Consider the following 13,614-nt stretch of genomic DNA (forward strand, 5'->3'; position numbering starts at 1 on the left):
AGAGCTCCAACATGATAAACTACTCTGGAATCATTATATTGCTGATGCAAAGCATTTCAAAATTCCGACCAGACTAAATAAGCATTACGTTTTATCATTTTAAAAACATTTATATATAAATAAAATTCAATTATATAACAACGTTAAAAGCTGTTAATACACAATTAATATGTTCCCTAGCTATAGCTGCCGTTGATTCACGATCTTTATGTTAGAAATTACACACAACAAGGTTACAACAGATTGAAAAGACATGCACAAAAGGTTTTAGTTTGTTTTGTTTTTGTTTCTCGAATGTTAAAAAATGGTAGCGGAAGCTGGTATACAACGACAAAGGCACTGTTTGGTGTGGATTCAAGGCACGGTCCCTCCCAGACAATTAAATGTTCTTTTTCATTGTCATTTCGTGGGCGGTGCGCAGGCGTCGCCGCAGCTCGTTCGGGAATCGCTCATAGCACTTTTTGCACACCGGCTTCTCGTCATACTCATAGAACTTCGACTTCTGTGTCATCTTTGTGTCGCACACGGAGCAGGCAAAATGATGCACACACCAGGCCTTGTTCAGGGCAGTGAAAACTGTTGATATGAAACTGCATTACAAACACCCATCAATGTGATTAGCAATCTTCTTACCATCGCCTCCAATAACCTGGTTGCAAACGAAGCACAGGTTGCCGAAGAGCTGATGATAGTGGGTCTCACAGTAGGCCAAACCCCGCTTCTCGTAGTGCCGGTGGCCCAGGAAAGGTTTCTCACACTTGGCGCACACGAAATGCTCCACATGCCAGTGCTTTCCCAGCGCGGTGACCACTCTTTCTTCAATTGGCCGACGACAAGCACCGCATATAGGAATACCCATTTTATCATGGCAACGCAGACAATACAGTTCGTTCTGTTAAGAAATATATAAATGTTATACAGTATTACATTATTTTTGAACAAAAAAAGGCCTACCATATCGTTTGCGGCCAGTCCTGGGCGACTCTTGACCTCTCGAGCTGTGGAATCCAATTCCGTTCCGCAGGCCGTGCAACTGAAGTGATACCCGTGGTAAACTTCACCTCGGAAACGCAAAGGCTCCTCGTCGATGAGGCCACTGAATAGTACAGAAATTTAAGATCATATTTATATTAAAGGATTTCAAAACTTACTGGCATTTTTGGCATACATAGCGGCCGGTGATCTCTGCCTTCACCTTGGCATTGCACTCGTGGCACAAGGCGCGATTCTGGTTCTTAATGAAACCACAGTCGGCCAACTCCTTGGCGCACAATTGACAGCGGAAGCACTGAGGATGCCAGCTGGCTGACATGGCCTTAATGACGCGACCGATGACAAACTCCCCGCACTTGTTGCAGCAGGGCGCGAAGAGAACATGGAAGTCACGTTCGCAATACTTGCGACCCTCGAATTCGTAAAAGATGCCATCCTGGAATGGTCGAAAGCACTGAGCACATCTGGAAATCAAATTAAAATAATTAAAAGAAATTCTATAAAACCCAAAAAGCCTGATAAATAAATATAAGAAGTATAGCCTTATTCATTATGTTTGTTAAGCTTGGGTGGGGAATACTTATCGCTGATCGACTTCTTTCGTCATACAAATGGTTTAATGTTTAATTTTGTTATTTCTTCCTATTATTAAAGTCTTTTTAAACAAATGGTTTTTGAAAACATTATTTCAAAATGGGAATCCTTATAAAAAAATCCCGACATATATAGCTTCTACTTACACAAAGCACTGCGTGTGCCATAGTTCTCCATTGGAGTTGACGATCTTTTCGGTGGGTTCGAATCCATCGGCACATCTCGTGCAATGCATTGCACCCAGCGACATGTTTGTTGCCTGGACTCTGTAAATTCAGGAGAAGACATCTGAATTAGTTTTCTGGTAAAAATGTGCCATTTTCGAGGCCTGTACATCTTTGCCTTGGAGTACATCATGGTTATAGCTTGAGCACGAAGGAAAACGACTTTAGGGTAGGGCGTGAAGTCAGAAACTGGACAAAACAATGAGACTTATCGCTCTGCCGGCTCTGTTGACGCTGACTGAATCATATTTCCATCGAATGCCCAGCCGAAAAGCTCTCTGGCATTCCTTGGACTTTTAGCTTTTATTACAGTGAGTGTCGCATGGCAGTTGGATATCAAGCATTAAACGGTGCGGATGTGATGACTCCGGTGATGGGTAAGATATCATTGCTGAACAGGTAGAATGCAGTGATCATATATGCACTGAAGATTACATATCTAGCTGATAACAAAAGGTGATTCGAGTACACGGATTTTATAAAGTAATCGGGGCAACGCATATTCTGTGTTATAGATATCATGATATCAGAAGAAGAGTCTGTTTTTATATGTCAACATTCAACTTAATTCTTATGTGAAAATATTCAAAACTATACTAAAAAAAACAATATTTAATTTATTCTAAGGGTCTGGATCTAAGAAAATTTAAAATTGTGGTTTATGATTCATAGCTTGAGTTTGACAAAAATTTCCAAATTTTTTTTCAAATTCTTTATCTCCGAATTCTTTTTCATCTGGAATACATATTACTTTACAAATTAAAGAATTTAACAACACAATTATTAAATAATGCATTTCATAATAAGATCCTTATATTTTCTTGGCATACATAGTTAACCAGCATTGTGTCTCCGCGTCACTAATTTAATCAATGAACATTCTTTTACCCCTTAAATGGGTTAGAAATTCAAACATCGAATTCGATTTGGATTTAGATTTGCCGCCAACACGAAAGGCGCCCACTCATCAAAAACCGACAGACACAGACCCACAAACAAATAGTAAACAATACACAGACACTCGCACACAAGCACACACACACTGACTCAAGTGGCGGTGTTTTAAAAATAAATTTGAATGTTCCATGACGTCATCGATGGGGTAAACATCTGGCAGGAAAATTGCATTCCATAGGGGCCCAAATCGCCCGCATGGGATTGCAGAGGGTTAAGAATGGATGAGGGCATAAATGATTGCCATTGTCAGCCTTAGTTAGATTTTCTAGTTTTAAACGGAATGCGAAGATATGCGAATTATGGGTCACAATGATTTTTAGGGCTGCCAAATGATGCAATAAATGGGCGTTTTTAAGCCAAGGACGTTTGGAAAGTGGGGCGGAACATTCTGCTTACTGCACGGGCGGCATTTCTTTTCTTTTGCTGTTGGCTTTCACTTGCGATTTGCACCTGTTGCAACTGGTCTACGACTTTTTCAGATCACGCCGAGCGAAACACTGCAAAACATATAAAAATGATCAATCTGTGTCTTCTGGCTTTCGGATATGTCGGTTTAGCGGGTTCCTAGCCAGATCCGGTTGATTTCCAGCCAATAGGACAGAAGGCGCAGCACTTTCAAGAGCACAAAAACAACAACAACGGGTTTTGCCAAAATAGGCAAAACTTAGGAATTTCACTAACTTTCACATATTCCACCAACACACTTCTTTTCACAAGGAAAACACATTTTTACCTTCTGACAACCCTTTTTAATTAAAGCCACTTTTTGTGGACAATTAATTTTACTTCATTTAATTAACAGCTTCCGTGGAAACAGACGCAGAAAAAAACTATATTTTGACACTAAAAAATACCTGGCTATCGATAACGCCATCAGTTTCTGGGCCAGGTAGCCCTGGGAAATCAATCGATAGCTTACCGTTGAGCGCCAATTTGAAAATTACTTTCTCCTAAACACTTTGCGATTAGTCTTAGTTATCAAAATACATTTGCTAAAAAGAATTTTACGATTTAAGGCGCCATGCTTATCACTGTGTGGCATTTTTTCTTCTTTGTCTCAACTTCTTATCAACTGCTTGCTAACTGTTGTTCTTAGAAAAGGTTTCGTAATGCCCTCTTATCAGCAAAACTGCCTCGAGCATATACATCCATAAACTATTTGTTTATAAACAAGATTCGTTCACATGCTAATTTGTACTGCAGGCAGGAAACCCCCTTTGACATTGAATTTGATTGATTTTCTTGCAGTGTTTCATTGCATTTGGGAAAATAAATAAATATGCAGGGGCACACGCAAGAATTCAATGTCATATTCTTTACAATATAAAACCATATCAATGTCACTGCGTGTCAGTAGTAGGTACTGGGTATTGTTGATAAGAAAAATAAGAGTTACGAGCTTTATATGTATGAATAAAGTAATTGTTATCTGTTGTTAGTCTTATAATTATAATAAAAATTATAAAGGTATAAAATGGCATAAACAGTTATGATAAATGATATTAAACAGCTATAAGATTTTTTTTTATCCGCTTACAGGTAAGTAATCAATAATTTGAATTATTTTTTAGTGTAGATACACCGTTAATGCATGTAAATGCATTATTTGTTTGTTTTATTTGTTTTTTCGAGTGGCTGTTTGCGGCAAACTTCCGCCTTGTGGGTGTGAGGGTCATATTTTCGTAACACCCCTCGCCGACTTCCGGAATGTACAAAAGAGAGAGATAAAACCGCCAGCTGCAGTTTCGAATTTTGCTTTATTTGTATCGCTTTATTTTTATGGAGCGTTGTCCCGTTAAAACGGTTTGCCTGGCGAATCGATCAGCGCTCTTTGTTTATCAATCTCACTCTTTTGTCAGTCGCCTTTATTTATTATTATTAAATGAGTTTTTTTCCAGCAAAGACAAAAAACAAACAAGGTGGCCGGCAAGGCCGCAGAGTGTGCGAGCGAGATGGCAGAAAAACAATCGCCATAAGAACAACATGGAATCCACACGTCATCATATCATTTCCATACCATCCACATCAAGCACTGAAAAATAAGCAGCAAAATATTTGGTTTAACAATTATACCAATTTGATTTGTGAAAAATGTTGCACATTAAAAAAAAATAATAACAAGTTAGAAAATTTCTAACATACGAATTTGTACTATAAAATGGTCAAATTGATTTATCAAATCAAATACAGTTATTTCTTTCGGTGCACACTGTCACATGTTTGGTAAAAGGTGGTGGAAATGGAGTGGGTTGCTGGCTGTGGCAGTGGAACCTGGAAACCGGAGGAACTGCGAGACTTTCGGCACGTAGCAACGCCCAGCTGTAAGTTTATTACGCATGATTTTATGCTGTTGTTTACCAAAAAAATTCGCCAAGGCAAGCCCCCTCATTCCACAGGCCCTCGAAATTCTGACTCGGAGACTCGGGCGTATGAGCAACATGTTAAAACATATGGAAAGCGGTATGGAATGTGGAAGACTACTACAGCGGATGCAGATGCAGTTGCAGTGGGTGTCTAAAAATAAATTAAATTATGCTCTCTATTATTGCAGCTGGGTTCCAAAGCCGGCAAACCAGATGGACAACTAGTACGGCTGACTGCCAGTGGTGCAAGTTTACAGATTTCAAGGGGTTTTTAAAACTTTTGATCTGAAATGTCTTAATAAATAAGGAGATTTTAGTATATAAATTAGAATCACATCATCCGACCTTACTCATTAAATACATAACTACTACTTTGATTATTTTATGACATCAAGTCTATTTGGAATGCATTATAACGATGTTTTGAAACTGATAGCAATATGAGATTTCTAAACCAGAAATTTCTAATCTTCTTTATAATCTGTAGAGTGATTTTCTTGTCATATGTCTGACAAGCTAATCGGCTTTATTGAAATCGAACTGATAGTAAACAAATTTTCCGCGGTTTTCCGGATTTACAACTTTTAAGGGGGGTTATTTAAGACGCCCCTGTACAAACGTGGGTTTCTCTTGGATTGCAACTCAAAGCAATTGCAGCTGCATAAAAGCTTTGAGTTTGAGCTTCCAAGCTCGTCCATTCATCGTTTTTTGTTTGTTTGTTGATTTCTTGGCATAAAAATTCCAAATATGCGGCGCGGTGGCATTGCATAAAAACGCAATTATAGCTCTGACCGCGTCCGCATTGCATTTAGGCCCTGTCTTATCGCCATTTGTTGTTTATCGTTATTGCTCGGACAAGCTTATCAAGAAATTTCGAAACCGAAACAGAAATCCACCTTGCGGGGGGAATTTTACTTGAACTGAAACGGTTTACCTCGGCACGTGAATACAATCAAAAAATTCCGCTGCCCCAAGAAAATACAGTCTGACCTCCATAACCCGAGACACTTGACTAAAACATAAACATTTCTAAGTGCTTTGTATTAAAATGATCTTTAGTCTTGGCTTCTTTATGAAACCACTTATGATTAGAAAAAACTAGTTTTGTCTCCTATTCTAAGTTTTAACTCATATTTAGTTTAACATAAATCTTTTTGTATTTAAATAAATAAAATTTTTCAAACTCATTTCCAAGATATAAGTTTCAATGTCTTAAAACATTAATATTAAAATAATTTTGTATGATTTTAACAAAGGCTAGTTATATAAATTTAAATATTTAAAAGAGCTAGCAAAGCTCTAAAGATCACCAAAAAATCATTTTTTTAAGACATTGGTTTTCCGAGGCCAGACTGTGAATAATTCAATTTGATGTGCGTGGGCGCCGGAAAAGAGGGAAAAACCGGGGGAGAGCGTGCAATCCGGTTCCCGTGGGCAGCGTATTTAGAGCGTTGGCACCGGCAGGGGAAAATACATACATACATATATAAAAAACGAAATGCGCTCGAAAGCAATTTTCCCGCCTGCCAAAGTTTGCATTTTATATGCAGGCCGAAGCCAAAAGCCAAATAAATACATTCAATTGTTGGCAACGCGTCACCATTTCGGCGCTTGGCAACAGCGAACTTCAGACAAAGGCAGACGGCGAAAATGTTTGACCATTAAAACCGAAAGCCAGCACAAAATCTGTGTGCATATATATAGCGAGTGGTATCCCCACACACAAATGCAGTGCCGGCGACCTGTTGTCGCCAAGGTGCGATCGTTAAGTACTATCTTTCGGACCTATTACAAAGTTCATTACCGCGGGGGGGCACAAACTCAGAATAGCCTGCCCAGACAGTCTAGACATTTCCGCTGCTCTCTATTTTTGGCGGCCAATCTAGCATAGTCGCTATAAAAACTGAAAGCTTTTTGATATTATTTTAAAGCGGACAAATTTTGTACTAAAACTTTTCTACCGCTAAACAGTTGACCAAGAACATTCCAAACTGTTGCTAAGCAGATAAGAAAATGACCCCAAAAACTAAAAATAATCGTAAAAATTATAAAATATAGTCTGGGATATTGCATAGCAAATCTTCAAACTAGAATTTATGTAGGACAAAGATAGGTTTAAAAAGAAGTCTCCTAAAACTCCATGATATTATAATGACAGCAAATATAATTAGAAGTTCAAAACGCTAAGAATTATATAAACAAGTTTTGAATCAAAAACAGGTGTTTAAATTACTGGTAATACTTAAGAAAAACAAACAAACATTTTTTTGTAAAAGGGAAGTTAGCTATTCTTAGCTCTATTCAAGTAGAATAATTTTACATAACTTGTTTACCTGATAGATGAACATTAAAGAACTGGTATATAGTGGGTTATCAATTTTATAGAGTCATAAACCCGAGTAAAATATATAAACCACCCCATCTGAACTCCTCAGGCCACCCACTCACGTGAAGGCAACGAAAAGCGTGTACAGCTGTCCATTTGTTTTGCACTATGACAATGTCATTAGCACTCGAAAGAAAGAATCGGGCACAAAGCAAAACAGCAGATAACAACAAATAATAAAAAATAATATTAAATGTATATACGTTCGTTATGTGCTTAGTTAAAAATAAAACTATTTAGCCTCTACGATGTCGTTGCCATAGTGACGTTAATTCGCAATGGAATGAACTAAAATGCCAGCTGAAATGCGAGAAAAAAACTGCAATCTAAACGGAGTGCGCAAATAGTAACAGAGATTAGCTGAAAGAACATACATATATATACTATAGTCATCTGGGAGAGTCGTCAGCTGTGTTGAGATCGAGAATACTAATCGCATGTTAATTGATAACAGCCACAACAAACTGCCAGGTAAGCAGGTGCAGCGCAACACTCTCGACTCTGACGTACATTATACAATACCAGATTGAGTGATAGAATACGAATACGAAATGCCAGGCAGAACGATAAAGTATGCAAAATGAAAACAAACGATAACCAGTTTAAAGCGGTGGAAAAACCCTTTGGGGGGAGTGTTTAATAAACACTTTATCTCGTTTCTCATATAGGTAAGTCACATGACCTCAGGCCTTTCAGTAAAGTGCCTAGATATCAGATCCAACATATAAATAGCGATCTTCTTCATCTTTTGCCAAGGGTATCTTTAGGTCACATACTATCTATATATACAGTCAACAAGTGACACGCCTCTTTGGACAGAAAGTAAACATTTTGATTAGTGTCTTGATTAACAATTGCTTTTATTCATTTTTTATATGTATAAATTTACTTAGTCTCATATTGTTTAGCGTACTTTTAATGTATACTCGAATTGATATTCTCATATTTAGGCATAATTTAGCAATTTCAAAACCAATAAATAAGCAACAGCGACCAACGATTAAAGATAAAAGAAAAACACTAGCTGTTCTTTTCAACTTCCCGACAGTACCAACTAAGTTAGGATAGATATATTTCGTTATGCTTCAAGTCTTTCGATTAGTTTCGCTTCTTTTTCGATTAGTAGTTATGCATTTGCATAGATCGAACAGTTCGTCATCTGGCTTTTCATTTTTTTGTTTGGTTTTTCTCACTTACAACAGAAATAAACCTTTTAGCTTTCTGATTAATTGCTGTTATCTATAGTTATTTATTTATATACATGATTTTTTATATTTCACTTACAAGCAGGCGAAAGGCACTTGAACAAAGAAACAAACAAACAAACAAGCGACGAGTACGCCCAACTTACTACCATATGCAAAAGCTATATAGCCATATATATATATATATATGCATATGCATGTGGTACTTATTCATGTATTTGTGTCTAGGGTCTAAACTGCTGCATCGGAAACTTTGAAACGTGACATGAGCTCTCTACTCCTATATACAACTTAGACGGACCTAGAGCCTACATAAGCCTATATATAGTATTTACATAGTGGGTAATATCAAATAGCAGCCTATCAACTCAACTTAACACAATGACATACATATATAAATAGTGGGGCGGGTCCATTATTTAGTTGACAATCTTTGGACAATTTTAAGCAAGAGCTTAAGTAGAACTATAGGTCTCAAATCCGATTTGAACTAACAAAGTTGCATTACAATTCCTCTGAACTGATAAGAAAATAGGCTATCTTAACAAAAAATTTCACGTCATTTAACATTCCTTATAACTTTAAAATGACGGCTCCGACCTACTTTAAATATTTTACTTTACTTTAAAATCTTGCAGGATAAATTGAACCTTAGACCTATACTTCCCAAACTCTTTTCCCAAAATTGTCCTTGATATTTCAGTTTATCCTTGCCTCTCTGCATATTGACCGCCCCTTTTTAAAGAATAACTAACTAATGACACTTCTAGGGGTATTTTCCAACTCAGTTGCTCATTTGGAGGCCACCACTGCTGCGGCTGCCCGTTGACGAGGAGCCCGTAAGTCCAAATTGCGAGACCAATTTATCGTAATCCTCTAGTGATGTCTCGAACTGCTCCAATTGCCGGGAAAGATCATCCATAGCACTAGCATCAGCGGCGCTGGTGGCAATCGCAGTCGCTGCTGCTGTTGGACCACACGATGCTCCTCCTTTGCCGGAGGCACTACTAGATGCTGGAGGGGTCGAGGAAGCCGAAGAGATCTCAGCCTGTAGTTCGTTGAGACCCTTGAGTGGTGGCGCATGATAGCATTCTCTGTAGAACTTGGCCAGATCGTTGACATGCGACGTGGGTGAGGCAAAGGGAAAGTGCAGCTCCTTGAGCAAATTATCATCATCGGGCGGTGGTTGCAGCACCGGTTCCGAATGGTGACGATACGTGGTTGTAGCGCTGGCGGGGATCAGCAGGCTCTTAATGGGTGACACTGAGTTTCCGGAGTTTTTCTCGAAACTTTTAAAACCCGTTGAGTTATTGTTAAGATTGCTGATCTGGTTGAGTTTACTGTCCTGTGGATTATTGTTGTTATTGCTGCTGAGCACACTGGCGGTTGAATTGTTATCCAGGCGGTTGAGGGACTCCACAGAGCCGCGTCCTCGTAAAAGCCACTCAAAGGGCGGAGTTTCCGGCAGCACATAATCATCCTCCGTGTACTGCTTCAGTTTGCCCATATCAGTGAAGGCTCCCGGGCGAAGAGGCTTCTCTATGTCAATATAGCGCCGATCTCCTGAGCCTTGAGTAGGGTTGAGGCCACCCAAACCCAATTTTTTTGCCACAGCTGTGCCATTTTGAAGCTGCTGCTGGTTCCCAGGAGTACTGGCATCTGTGGCGGGTCTAAAGTGGTCCGATTTAAGCATAATTGTGTTGCTCTCCGCTTGGGCTGCCGTTGGTGAGATAGTCAGCTTGGTGCGGTACGCAACGGACATGACCAACGAGCCCACAATCGTGCTAAGTTGCCCGATCTTCACGTGCTTGTGGCCCTCGCCCAGAGTGTGAACCTGTGGCCTATCTACATAAATCCTGTAGAAGATGCCATACGAATCGGGACACTGGCGACGGGACAACTTGTAAGCGGGTGTGGTGCGTGTCAGAGAGATGAGGGACTTAAGCATGATACCCATGCGATTGTAGATGGCGTGGGCTGCTTTCAGTGTCTGACCCTCGGGATTCAGATCATTTGCGGCTGGGGAGGAACCGTTCTGTGGTTGTATTAGGTCTAGGGACCACACCTCTAGGACCATCTGGTCACCCTCGGCAGTTTTCAGTGAGATTTCCACGCACAGTGGCAGTCGGTGCAAAATGCTCTCTCCTGCCTTCAGGTTAAGGGCCCGCTTGGTCTCGTCGAGGACCTCCGGATGATCCTGGACGGCGATGTTGAACCAATCGCTGCCCGCCAGTGGATTACACTGCGTCTGCATCTTCTCGCCCAGTCGGGATTGTACCACCACCTGGGTGGACTTTAAAACCAAGAACTTTATGAACTTCTCCAGATCCCGCTCTGCTGCATTTAGACGCTGCGCAGACATTTTTCCGTTTTTCTTTGTTTTCCCTGTGTGTTTGCGATTGTCTGTGTCCAAAGTTCGCTGTCTGCGTTTGGATTTTTTTCACTTTTCTATTTCCGCGTTTTGTTTTGTCGCGGTTCTCTTGTTTTCGCGTCGCGCACTTTGCTTTCTAGGCACTGCTAAACGTTAATTAAAACTCGACCGGGCATTTTGCCAAAAACACTGTCATTTGTGCAACGCCCTTTCACTGTGATTCCGTGTTATTGTTTGTACGCCAGTTCCATCCCACTATTTTCGTTTAAAGTCAGCGTCAGCGTTAGCCATTGAGAAAACTGCGATGAAAATATGCCAAAAAGCACTAAAAAATACCAACTCAACGCCCACTCACACTGTCGTTTGCATCAACATAAAAGGCTATATTCCCACTGACATCGCATCTGCAAAAACATCTAAAATCCGAATCTCCGAGTTAAATTTTCCCCTGTTATATGTTTTATGAAATTTTTTTATTAAATATTTTAAATATAATGACCAGATATCAACGTGGAGTTAAATACCTATTTATTAAATATTATTTATCCAAAAATAACAAGAGTATTTTTGGTATTTTTTCATAACCCATTTCGCTGTTACAGATCCGATGCCAGTGTATACAATCTGTTATTTATTAAATCACTTTCTGCTATGACGAGGTGTGGCCACAACTTCTAATTCAACACTGGGTGCCTAAATGATACACGTCACGTACGCAGATTGGCGCGCATTTAAATTAATTATATATATATTTTGTTGTTATTTAATAAAAACAAACAAGGCCGTCTTGGAATAACAATATGGAATGATGCCAAAAGACTAGGAATCCCCGCCGCCCATCTGCACGTCATCTCGGCAAAAATGCTCTCGATCCGTGGAGGTCAGGACATGTTTGGGAAGATATCGAAGAACGGAGGTCGGCACCTGACCTAACATCAACAGACGCTCTTGTTTGATTTGCTCCAGTTGCTCGGCATCGGTCTTGGCCTTCATATCGAAATACTGGACATTTTCAGCGGTGGCCTCCGCCCGTTTTCGCTGATTATCCTCGATCATGGCTAGTAAGGTTGCTCCATGCGCTCTGCGTCTGCGGTATTCCTCAAGCTGCTTCTCGGACTCCTGGATACTCATATCGGGGGCCTCCTGTTGTCGGGCGGCTATCTCCGCTCGTTTCAGTTGCATTTGGGCCATCTTATGATGCTCCACCTCTTGGCGATAACGATCCAATTCTTGCCTTGTGCGCCGGCGTGATATTTGCTCCTGCTGTATCTGTTGGCGAAAGCGCTCATCACTCTTCGCGGTGTACTCCGCCTCCAACAGATCCAACAGCAAATTGTCCCGAAGGCGCTTTTTGTTCTGCAAGAAGAGTGTGTATTATTAAGTACATACTTAATATAAAGATCGAGAGGACTAACCTGGATTTCCAGGACCTCCTGGCCCAGTCGTATGCTGATCTCCTGCTTCTTTCGCTGCACCTCCTGGCGTTCCGCCTCAAGCTGGAGCTTCCTCTCCTCAATCTCGGTTTGTTTTTGGACTAAATTACCCAACTCCTGGTTGTTCTGAGCCCTTTGCCGTTCCTTATGTTCCTGGTTCTCCTTAATAGACTGCAACATATCCTTTCGCTTTTGTATCTTCTTACGCGCTGCCTCTAGCTGCTGGGCGTGATCTTCTTCCTGTATTTGCTTCTGCCGCAGCAAGCTAAGCTGTCGGTCGTTCATCACCTGGGCGTGTTCCTGTTGGCGCCGGCGGCGGTTCTCCTCCATTTGTTCAGCCAAGGACTCCCTCAGGCGGCGTTGTTCTTCCTTGAGAGCGGCTTCTTTTTCTCTTTGCTTTTCCTCCAATAGACAACGCTCCTCGGCCACTTCTCTGGCCTCCATTTTAACAGCCAGCTGTCGCTGCCTTTTGCGGTCCTCCAAATTTTCAGCTAGCTCCTTGGAAATGGCTGCTAAACGTAATTGCTCTGCCAAATCCCGCAGTTCCTCGCAATCCCGCCTCAACTTCTGGCGACGTTTCTTCTCCACAAACTCTGCGTGCTTCATCGCCTGCATTTCCTGCGTCATCGCTGCCTTCTCGATGAAATCCCGAGTCAAGGGGTTCTCCATGGAGAGCTCGAGACTGCGGTTCACCTTTTCTAGGTCGTGTTGCATCTCCTGGATCAGTCGCGAGCTATTGAAGTCGTGCTGCATTCGTAGTGACCGTGGAACGTTGAATTGCGGTTTGCCAATGTTGAAAATTCCAGGGTCCTGGTTACCATGATTCCTTGTAGTTGCCATGGTTGTTACGACGACACAAACAGAAATACAGTAAATCGAATCAAATTAAGAAAACAAAATAAAATAAACATCACAGTTCTGTCGGGCTACTATGAGTGGATTCCACTTTAAGATTTATAGTCATAATACCTCCATTGTATTATTTAATAAGTATAACCAATTAACCACCTAAATATTGTCCTAATCGTTGAAACAATATATCACAGGTCCTTGTTTCCGTTTTTTGTGAATGGCAATAACGATCAGGA

At 40.6% G+C, this 13,614-nt stretch overlaps 3 protein-coding genes across 7 annotated transcripts; all 3 read right to left on the reverse strand.

Annotated features, from left to right (window-relative positions):
• Nucleotides 1-89: 89 nt before the first annotated feature.
• LOC108109539 (LIM and senescent cell antigen-like-containing domain protein 1) lies at nucleotides 90-3,625 on the reverse strand. 3 transcript variants are annotated; one of them, XM_017218105.2, is made up of 7 exons: nucleotides 3,502-3,606; nucleotides 3,165-3,265; nucleotides 1,734-1,853; nucleotides 1,152-1,457; nucleotides 955-1,096; nucleotides 634-892; nucleotides 90-576 (listed from the first exon to the last, which is right to left on the reverse strand). In XM_017218105.2, the coding sequence occupies exons 2-7, from the start codon at nucleotides 3,176-3,178 to the stop codon at nucleotides 380-382; spliced, it is 1,038 nt and encodes a 345-aa protein (XP_017073594.1). In that variant the 5' UTR covers nucleotides 3,179-3,265; nucleotides 3,502-3,606; the 3' UTR covers nucleotides 90-379. The 3 variants fall into 3 exon arrangements, with proteins under 3 accessions (XP_017073594.1, XP_017073596.1, XP_017073593.1); XM_017218107.2 differs by lacking the exon at nucleotides 3,165-3,265 and having other exon boundaries at nucleotides 3,502-3,625; XM_017218104.2 differs by lacking the exons at nucleotides 3,165-3,265; nucleotides 3,502-3,606 and adding an exon at nucleotides 1,922-1,977.
• Nucleotides 3,626-8,352: 4,727 nt separating this feature from the next.
• Nucleotides 8,353-11,391, reverse strand: LOC108109544 (autophagy-related protein 13 homolog). The gene has a single exon (XM_017218113.2). It carries the CDS (start codon nucleotides 11,082-11,084, stop codon nucleotides 9,507-9,509), a length of 1,578 nt encoding a protein of 525 aa, XP_017073602.1. The 5' UTR covers nucleotides 11,085-11,391; the 3' UTR covers nucleotides 8,353-9,506.
• A 449-nt stretch (nucleotides 11,392-11,840) lies between these two features.
• On the reverse strand, nucleotides 11,841-13,601 carry LOC108109521 (trichohyalin). 3 transcript variants are annotated; one of them, XM_017218078.2, is made up of 3 exons: nucleotides 13,496-13,601; nucleotides 12,509-13,352; nucleotides 11,841-12,449 (listed from the first exon to the last, which is right to left on the reverse strand). In XM_017218078.2, the coding sequence occupies exons 2-3, from the start codon at nucleotides 13,277-13,279 to the stop codon at nucleotides 11,913-11,915; spliced, it is 1,308 nt and encodes a 435-aa protein (XP_017073567.1). In that variant the 5' UTR covers nucleotides 13,280-13,352; nucleotides 13,496-13,601; the 3' UTR covers nucleotides 11,841-11,912. The 3 variants fall into 3 exon arrangements, with proteins under 3 accessions (XP_017073567.1, XP_017073568.1, XP_017073566.1); XM_017218079.2 differs by having other exon boundaries at nucleotides 13,535-13,551; XM_017218077.2 differs by having other exon boundaries at nucleotides 12,509-13,601.
• Between the last annotated feature and the right edge of the window lie 13 nt (nucleotides 13,602-13,614).

Source organism: Drosophila eugracilis, unplaced genomic scaffold (assembly GCF_018153835.1).
Source record: "Drosophila eugracilis isolate 14026-0451.02 unplaced genomic scaffold, ASM1815383v1 contig_47, whole genome shotgun sequence".
Taxonomy (NCBI): Eukaryota; Metazoa; Arthropoda; class Insecta; order Diptera; family Drosophilidae; genus Drosophila; species Drosophila eugracilis.